Below are 10,116 nucleotides of genomic sequence, written 5' to 3' on the forward strand. Positions count from 1 at the left end.
TATGTATAGATATATATATAGATATATGTATAGATATATATATAGATATATGTATAGATATATGTATAGATATATATAGATATATATATATATATATATGTATAGATATATAGATATATATATATATATATGTATAGATATATATAGATATATATATATATATATGTATAGATATATATAGATATATATATATATATATGTATAGATATATATAGATTATATATATATATGTATAGATATATATAGATATATATATATATATATATGTATAGATATATATAGATATGTATATATATATATATATATATAGATATATATAGATATGTATATATATATATATATATATATATATATATATATATATATATATATATATATATATATATATATATATATGTATAGATATGTATAGGGCTAATCTGAACTTAGCTTATACATACCACCAAAGTTTCAATTGTCAAGCTCCCTTCCCAAACAACACTTAACACAATATAATAAGCTTCATGTTTATTAATATGTGCATGATAAAATTAAATGACTTTAAGTAGAATATAATTTATCATCTAAAATATACTATTTTGTTTCTTCGTTATATGAATAGTTCGGTTTGGAAGTTCACCTATAGATGATGCACTGATTCAAAGAATCGAAAAAGTAACAGGAAAACCGGTTCACCATTTTCTAAAGCGTGGTATATTTTTCTCTCATCGGTAAGCATTCATTCTTTTTTAGAACATTTGCCAAAATAATTTAGGTGTGTTTTTTTTTAATTTATAAAGTGCATTTTTTTGGTATTTGTATTGAAAATTATATATCATTTCCATTTCAAGCGACATGCACAGGATTCTAGATCTTTATGAGCAGAAAAAGCCTTTCTACCTATACACTGGCAAGGCCCATCATCTGAAGCCATGCACCTGGGACATCTTGTTCCATTTGTCTTTACTAAGTAAGTAGAGTAAATCTCGCTAAAGAATCATTGGTACAAATTTACAGCAGTGTCACAACCAGTGTAGCTATTGGGAAAGTTAATAGAAAGTAATTTAAGGATAGAGAGCAGCATAATAAAAAGTATTATACTGAAATGAAAATGAGAAGGCTATAGTATGACATTACTGAAGTGAACCTCTGACACTGCGTGCTAAAGCTAAATACTTAGACAATATATATTTATGGGGAGGTGGCAGAACCAGGATTCAACTATTTCATTTAAATCATAGGTTCCAACTTATTTTGGGTGGCGACCCCTTTTTATAAAAACCAGCTGACTCATTACTACAATCACTGCTGATGTATGGCCCCTCAATCCAAAGATCTGCAGGGTCCTCTGTCCTGTGCCATCTTCTCAATTTGACTCAAGGTGTAGCTGATCTTTGTAGTTTCTGCTTCACAATCCTGTTGCTAGGTGTTACTTTGTGCTTTCCTTGTGGGTCCACCTCAATGCCCACATTGATATTGGTTGGGCCAGCAGATCCTGAGTATTTGTCTGAGTCATTCCATTTCCCTTTCAATAGAATTCTTTTGAAAAATTTCTCTGGCACTGAGAGGAGAGTGATTCCTCTGTAGCTTTCACAGTAACTGAGGTCACCTTTCTTGAAGAGCTTTATCTGATGGTCTTTATCTGATGGTCTTCAAGTCTGTTAATATTTCCTTCTCCTCCTCCCAATGTCTCAAAGGCTGGTGTAACATCTCTCAGTTGCTAGACAGTATACAAATTTATCTTTTTTGATTATCTGCCTCACTTCTCTATGGGCTTCTTTGTAATCCTAAATCTGTTTATGCTTTTGTCTTCCTGCTCTTGTTCTACTGCTGTTCCTGGCAGCCTTCTTCATTTTCCTATCATGTTTTACTCAGTTGTGATCCTTTCACTTTTTGAGTTTCATTTATGAAAAGTTTTCACAAATAATCTATATATATATAGGGCACTGTGGTCGGGTGCCCTATAGGCCACTTCCCGGCACCGCAGGTGCTTTGAATTTGGCAGGTTCCCGCCTTGGGGCAATAGAACATGGAGACCAGTGCCGGCTGGCCTAGATGACTAGGCCATATGGAAAAACTGTTAATCAGACTCAAAGCCCTCTATGAGGGCTAAAATAAATTGACGAACAATACCCCTAATATTTTGTGAGATCGTAGACCGACCCTGGAGGGTAACAAAAAAACTATTTTTATCGGAAAAACCCCTTAGGGTCGTTAATTTTGTCTAAATGCCTGTATTATCATATATAATACATTTGTTTGTGAAAAGGTAATCAAAGACTACATGATTTGGTCTATGTACAGGGAAGGTAACTTTTTAAAGTAATAATTTCTAAAAAAAAAATTTATACTATTTTAAATAAAAAACGGAAATCATAAAGTATATTATTCGTTTAAATAAATATTTAATTATGAATTAAGTTATGTATTGTACTGAATTTGAAAAAAATTAATTGCGAAAGTTAATTGAATATAATATTTGATTTATACTATTAAGGAAGCCTTTGCAGAAAGAAGTATTACTATTGTAAATCTGTATTAGAGCTCACAAGCTTATGATGAAAACTGTAATACTAAAGCGAACATGCAAGGCAAACTGACGCTGTAAATTACATGCCTGAGGAAAAATAAACAACCGGGAGTGATTTCCCCATAACTTTCTTGAATAGTCTTATATAACACTACAGGGGATGACAACTCGGGATATAGACATGATTTTTAATCCATTTTTGATTACTTACACTTTTTAAAAATAGAATAGAATCTCGTAGAAAAAAGTATTGCCCACCAAGTGAACGCCAAATAATCTGTGTATAATAATGCGAAATATTATTAGTTCTTTATAAATTCATATTCATTTTTTTGAAATCGGAAATAGCATATATTACTACTTCCAGTCAACGGAAATTACTAAAAATTTGACAATAGGCAGAGAATTAGACATTTTACTTATTTTTGAAATTTCGTTAATCTATCTGTAATAGTAGTCAAGTTATAGGGTTTTGAAACACCAAAAGTAGAATAAGTTCCTCTTTCGGTTACTGGAAATCACTGAAAAGTTGATACGGATCTACGATTTTGATATAATACTTATATATGAAATTTCATCAACCTAGCTGTAACGGTACTCAGGTTATCGTGTTCAAAGACATATGGACAGAATTGCAAAGCCGAGTTTTTCAGACTCGATTACGCATAGACCGCTGAAATTTTGATAAACCTGCATTTATTATTTTTGCCCGATTAAAGTAAGTCCCCTATACTCTGTATATGATGAAGTACTGAGGTGTAAAACGATGAAAACTGTCAAAATTGCAGGTGATTTTTTTTGCACGATTACAATACTTCCTTTATACTCTGTATACGAGAAAGTAAAAACAAAAAATCTAAGCCTCTTACCAATTAATTAATTATTCAAATTCTCTAAAGTTTTTTGAAAACCTAAGCGAAGCTAGGCAGTATGCCTAGTCTATATGTATAAAGCAAAGTGCTCGGGTGCCGATATGGCACTGCCCGGCGCTGCAGGCACTTCAAATTTGCTGCTCGAACGGCGAGGGCTAAAAAGTGACCACGAGTAAAATTCTCATATATGTGGAAAAAAAATACCCACTTAGGAACCATTTGAAATCTCTTAGCTATGTAAATGGGCCCCAGGGGGTCAGGAAAAAAATGCTGTTACCCCCGGGAAAACCCGGGAACAATGTTTTAACTGACCAGAGGTTATATTTCATTATATAAACATAGTACTGTTTTTGTAAAAAAAAAATACAAATATCTGGACGTACAAACCCAATCATAACTCCTAAGGTCATAGAAATACCCGCGGGGATCACTATAAAATGTGCGTTATCTTTGTGAAAACTTCTGAGGGCTTAAGAACTGACCGGTCCAAATTCCCTATATAAACATTGTTAATTTTGTGAAAAACAATGACAATTTTCAAAACAATGTTTAGGACAGACCCTGGGGCTAAGAAAAAACGATATTCCTGTCGGAAAAAAAATATTGTAGTCGTTAGATTTGTTCATAAGCCGTATTTTCTTATATAAGTATAGCAACTGTTTGTTTAAAAAAGTAAACAAAGACTACGTAATTTGTTTAATTTACAAGAGGGGAAGCATTTTTAAAATAATTATTTTTCAAACAATTTAATAGTATTTTAAACATAAACAGAAAATGAAGAAGTATAGCAATCGTTTCAGTAAAAAATCTAAATTGTAAATTAAGGTATGTATCCTAATTAAATTGTAGAAATTAATTTTAAAAGTCAATGTTATATAAATTATGAGTTATACTGTTCAGGGAACCTCTGTAGTTATAACTACCTTTCGAGTCATAAATTGCGAACATCCCATCAATTTATCTGAAAACGGACTATAAACAACAAACAACAACACCAATTTCTCTAAAATTAGCATTACTGTTTAAACGTAAGTACTCCACAGATCAGCCAATCACTAATTCATTAAGATTATTTATGCATTCATATTCTCAAATGTTTTTGAAAACCTAAGCGAAGCTAGGCAGTATGCCTAGTTGTGCATAAAATTTCATAATGTAAGTGTAAGCTAAATCTTCTGACTATGAAAAATGTTCATATATAAATGCATTGCTGCATTGTATAACATCTGTGAATGGTCTGATTTGAAACATTATGTAAATTCTATGAAAATACTCATTTTGTTCCAACCTGACCAAGACAGTGCCCTTACATATTATCAATGGATAAAAATATGTGTAATGGGTAATCTATTAAAATGACTTTTGCCAACTATTTTATATTTATCAATTTTTGTGTGTGCTTAGGTGGCTTCAAGAGACATTTGATGTCCCTCTAGTGATTCAAATGACAGATGATGAAAAGTATTTGTGGAGGGACATTTCCATTGAAGATGTTCAGAGGGTGGCCCTTGAGAATGTCAAAGATATAATATCACTTGGATTCGATGTTGATAAAACGTTCATCTTTTGTGATTTTAACTATATTGGGTAATGATATTTCTTTATTCAAAATTTTTATTTTAAAGCCCTAAGTTGTTGTTTGTCTGCAGGGAAACTGTAAAAAAAAATCCTATCCTACTGTAACTATTTCTTACACATTCTTCGGCATTACACAATTTTCCCAACCAACCAAAATTTGACAAAGTTTTTAACAAAATAGATGCTACATTATTTCTTTTATAGATAATTTAGTATGTTTATTTTGATACTGTCTGGTTAGGTCTTGTCTTGTTAGAGTGTCAAAATAACACTGCAGGTCTCAAATTGAGAAATTTTCTAAGGAGAATAAGTATATCCTTTACTTGCCAAGTCCATTGTTTAAAATGTACACAACGGATCAACTTAAACGAACATAAAGTTACGCAAAAATTGTTTTGTTCATCTTCTTATTTGTTTTTAAACTAAAATGATATGAATTTACAGTATTGCAAATTATAAGAATCTAATTTAAACTTTAATATGTTTGCTATTACTGCAAATTCTTTGGTATTAGTTTTTGAGTTACTACATTTTTATAAGCTTTTAATTTATTTAACTTGCTTCCTTGTCCAGTCTGACTGTTATCATTTTGTTATCACAGATTGAAGCGCTTGAGCGAAATTTCTAGCACTTCTAACTGACAGATTCATTTCAAAGTTGGCTTGTGGGTTAAGACATGAAGACATTGCAATCTGACATTAATTTGACTTACTGGATGCCTAATTAATTTTTTATTAATTAATTAAAAGTTCGTCCAAATTAGTAGGCAATCTAATCCAAAATCCGCACTATTATGCTCACATTATCATGTTCTTTAGGTGCACAATAGGGTTTAGTCATGCAACTCTATTTTAAATAAGAAAATTTTAGAGTACTGAAAAAAAAATTCATAAAAATGTTATAATAACAAGCTTTTATGAAATACACTAAAAGTAGAAAATAAATTATTTTCTTTAAATATAAAATAATACAATACTATTTAAATAACTAAAAAGAAAAGCATGGGTCTCTTCCTTAATATTGTTAAAGGTATCCAATAGATAATAAAGTGACCCACACTTTTCTTTATAGTTGTTTAAATAATTGTGTATTATTATATATTTAAAGAGAATCATTTATTTTCTACTTTTTAGTGTAATATTACATAAAAGCTTGTTATTAAAACGTTTTTTAATTTTTTAAAATTTAAAAATATTGAATACAGTGCTCCTGTATTTTGAATTTCTTGTTTTATATATTGCAGGCAAAGCTCTGACTTTTATAAAGTAATAGTCCAGATCCAGAAACATGTTACATTTAATCAGGTTAAAGGCATCTTTGGATTTGGAGAAAGTGATTGTATAGGGAAAATTGCTTTTCCTGCTATTCAAGCAGCTCCAAGTTTCAGTATAGCTTTTCCTCAAATTTTTAATGGAAAGAAAGACATTCCCTGTTTGATACCTTGTGCTATAGATCAGGTAAAAAGGCTGCTGGTTTTATATTTATTAAATAAGAAGCCGGATGAGTTCATATTTTCAGAAGGTTTTTAAAAAATACTCTATTTTAAGTTGAAATAAATACTTTTAAATAGGAAATAAAACAATATTTTGAAAAATGACAGAGTATAATGAGAAATTGCATAAAAACACTTACTTGACTTACAGGATCCTTACTTCAGAATGACAAGAGATGTTGCACCACGAATTAACCTGGTCAAACCAGCCCTACTTCATTCAGTTTTCTTTCCTGCATTACAAGGTGCTACCTCCAAGATGTCAGCTAGTGACCCTAATTCCTCAATCTTTCTTACAGACTCACCCAATCAGATTAAAAACAAAGTACGTGTTCATTACATTAATTGTGATCAGTTTGCAAAAGGCAGTCTTTGGTTGTTTTGTCATTAATCCTTTATGTGTGGTAAATTAGTGCTGTCCAAGCAAATGCATATGATATCCTAGTTTGTAAATGTAAGCTATGTTTGGGCATAACAATGCCATTTCTTATGGTTTTTGTTTTTAAATTACAGATTAACAAATATGCCTTCTCTGGCGGTCAAGCAACTGTTGAAGAGCATCGTGCTAAGGGCGGTAACTGTGAAATAGATGTCTCTTTTCAATATTTAAAGTTTTTCTTGGAAGATGATGAGAGGCTTGAGAAAATAAGACAGGTTAATAATATATTTTCATTTTAAAAACTAACTAATTTTTTTTTTCAGCCTATTATTGAATTGAAACATGGTCTTTATGTTTTTTTTGTTTGGTTTTTTGCATTCTAAAAAAAAATTAAAACTCTTTTTAAAACTATCTTTCCCTAGGACTATACCAGTGGTGAACTACTTACAGGTTATTTGAAAAAGGAGTTGATTGAAATATTACAACAGACTGTAGGAAAAATTCAAGAAAAAAGAAAAACTATTACAGACGATATAGCAAAGTCTTTTATGACAACTAGAAAACTGAAATTCAGCTATTAATTAAATGTGTACCTTTCTTCAAATAGTTTTCAATTTCAATGGTTTAATTTTCAAAAAAAATTTAGAGTATTGTTAAAAGTTTTTTTTTTGTCTAGTTTGTCTCAACATTAAATTTAATATACTGCTGACTTTAATTTTAAAATTTTAATTGTTCCATTTAATGGGAGGGTGAGTGTTTTCTGTACTGTGTCCACTGCATACACTTATTAAACTCAAATACGAAAAAGCACATACTAAAATCTGATTATAGCTTTATGATAATGTAGACTGTCTCTACAGCAGTCTCACAAGTGTGTGTGCAGCAGAGGGTGACACCAAATGTAAGAAAAACTCACGAGAAAGAAAGAGACAGGAAATAATCATAAGAAAAAAGTCACAAATCTATATGGAGTAATACTTTTAAGTATTCAGAAAGTCAAAATCAACATATTAATTTAATGCAATGTAAAATTTTTAGATATATCAATATATGTGTATAGGTTGCATTTGCAGTGCCGGCCCCAGGTTATTTAGCGCCCTAGGCAAAACCTATTAAAAGCGCGCCCCCCCCTCCCCTGCAAATTTTTTGTGTGCCCCAGTATTATAAGAGGCGTAGCGACCCTTCCTGGCAACTTTCGATTTGCACCCCCCCCTCAAACTTTCAATTTGTTTTTCCACCCCATTTTGGCGCCCCCTACGAACAGCGCCCTAGGCGACCACCTAGTTTGCCTTATAGGTAGTGCCGGCCCTTTGCATTTGTATGGTAATATTTTTAACACATAAAATTATTTACTCTGAAATATGAACTTAGTTTTGTAATCATGTGTGTGTGTATATATATATATATATATATATATAATCTATGGTCTCGGTCGCAAACCGTCTATCTCCAAAAAATTCAATTTTCGTTTTTTTCACATTATTTATTTATTTTATACACTGAACATGTTTTCTTTTTATTATTACTTTCTCGTATATACGAAGTATAGTAAAAGTTTTGTAACGTGCAAAAAAAAATAGAGATTTTTGAAAATCTCGACGTTTTACACCTCACTGATATGGAAAAACAATTTTGCAATCTTGTCCGTATGTCTGTATGTGTGTCTCTGTGTGTAAACACGATAACTTGAGTACCGTTACAGCTAGGTTGATATTATTTCATATATAAGTATTTTATTAGAATCGTAGATCCGTATCAACTTTTGAGCGATTTCCGTTTACCGAAAGTGGTATTTTTTAAAATTTGAATTTTTCAAAAGCCTATAACTTGAGTACTATTTCAAATAGATAAATGAAATTTCACACGTAAGTAAAAGATCTAATCCTCTACCTTCTATCAAATTTTGAGTAATTTCCGTTGACCAGAAGTAGTAACTTACGCTATTTCCGATTTCTCAAAAAAAAAAAAAAAACGCATGGAAATTTATAAAGTACTAATATTATTCCGCACTATTATGCACATTTTGTTTTGGCGTTCGCTTGGTGCGCAATTCTTTTTACCATGAGATTCTATTCTGTTTTAAAAAGTTAAAGTTTAATCATAACTATATCACGAGTTCCTATCCCCTGTTGTTTTATATAAGAATGTTCGAGAAAGTTTAGGGGAGATCACTCCCGGTTTATTTTAAATCAAAGACAGTTGAAGTAACAAAAGACATCTTTATTCGAGAACGGGAATTCCCGCAGTTTAATATGTCTTTTTTTTTGCGCACGAAGGGGAATTCGTTTTTGTCTGTCGCATTAAACATAATGAACGTCGTCTTTTTTTTTTTTTTTTACCTTACTTTAGTGCGTAACTTTTTTTAAGCAGACGTTTTAACGGTACATTTAGCAGTGTAAAGTTTTACTACGTTCTCGATTGTAAAGCAAAATCGAAAAAAAAAATTCTTTTAAGAGCTTTGTTTATGTTTTATAGTTTCAAAATTTCCACCACATGACGTTCCTTTGCATCGCAAATATTTTTCAAAATCAATAACAGTTAAGAAGCCAGTTCCTAAATGTCTTATATGTTACTTCTTTCCGTTTGCTGATAAGCTTGGGGTATTATAATTGTTCACTAAATGGAAACAGGCGCATCCGCCGACGCCCCGGCAGTATTCGATTTGGCGCCCTGGGCTATCCCGTGAGCGCAATGACGCTTACGTTCGCTTAAGTGAGTGCAAAAGACTATGAATAAATTAGGGTACTATAGTTGTTTACTAAGCTGAAACAGGCGATTCAGCCGGCGCCCCAGAATGGTGCGATTTGGAGCCCTGGGCTAGACTGTGAGCACTTTGCGTTTATGTTTGCGTTTTCTTTGTGTTTCGGTTGCGTTTGGGGTCGGGTTTGGATTTGGTTTATTTCGTTTGCTTTTTTATTTTCGTTTGTGATTAGGTTTGTGTTTGCGTTTGTCTTTTTATTTGTGTTTGTGTTATGTTTGCGTTTTTTGTGTGTTTTGGTTGGACAATGCCGGGTATATGCTGATTGTGATTACTAAACACACATGTCATGGTCCTTTACAAATCTCCTGTTTCATTTTTTTTTATCTCACAATCGAATTCATCTACCACAGTGCAGTTTCTTAAGCATGTCAATATTTCCAAGTTTTATTTTTCTTCGCCTATTTTATTGCTCTTATATCAATGCCCCGAGATTATCATGAAAAGAGATAATATTCGTTCATTTTGTATGTTGATGTTCGAATATATCTGAAATTTCACATGTAAGTAAAAGATCTAATTTTCTAC

At 31.6% G+C, this 10,116-nt stretch overlaps 1 protein-coding gene across 1 annotated transcript; it reads left to right on the forward strand.

The window, feature by feature from the left end:
* Window positions 1–601: 601 nt before the first annotated feature.
* On the forward strand, window positions 602–7,545 carry LOC131931048 (tryptophan--tRNA ligase, cytoplasmic-like; the record flags this gene model as incomplete). Its single annotated transcript, XM_059287741.1, is given in 8 exon segments — window positions 602–710; window positions 831–889; window positions 892–949; window positions 4,786–4,968; window positions 6,203–6,416; window positions 6,603–6,776; window positions 6,965–7,105; window positions 7,253–7,545. Coding segments are annotated over 8 exon segments (1,097 nt in total), but the record flags the coding sequence as incomplete, so codon positions are not given.
* Between the last annotated feature and the right edge of the window lie 2,571 nt (window positions 7,546–10,116).

Source organism: Physella acuta, unplaced genomic scaffold (assembly GCF_028476545.2).
Source record: "Physella acuta isolate Inbredline_101_S28 unplaced genomic scaffold, ASM2847654v3 ptg001883l, whole genome shotgun sequence".
NCBI classification, from domain to species: domain Eukaryota; kingdom Metazoa; phylum Mollusca; class Gastropoda; family Physidae; genus Physella; species Physella acuta.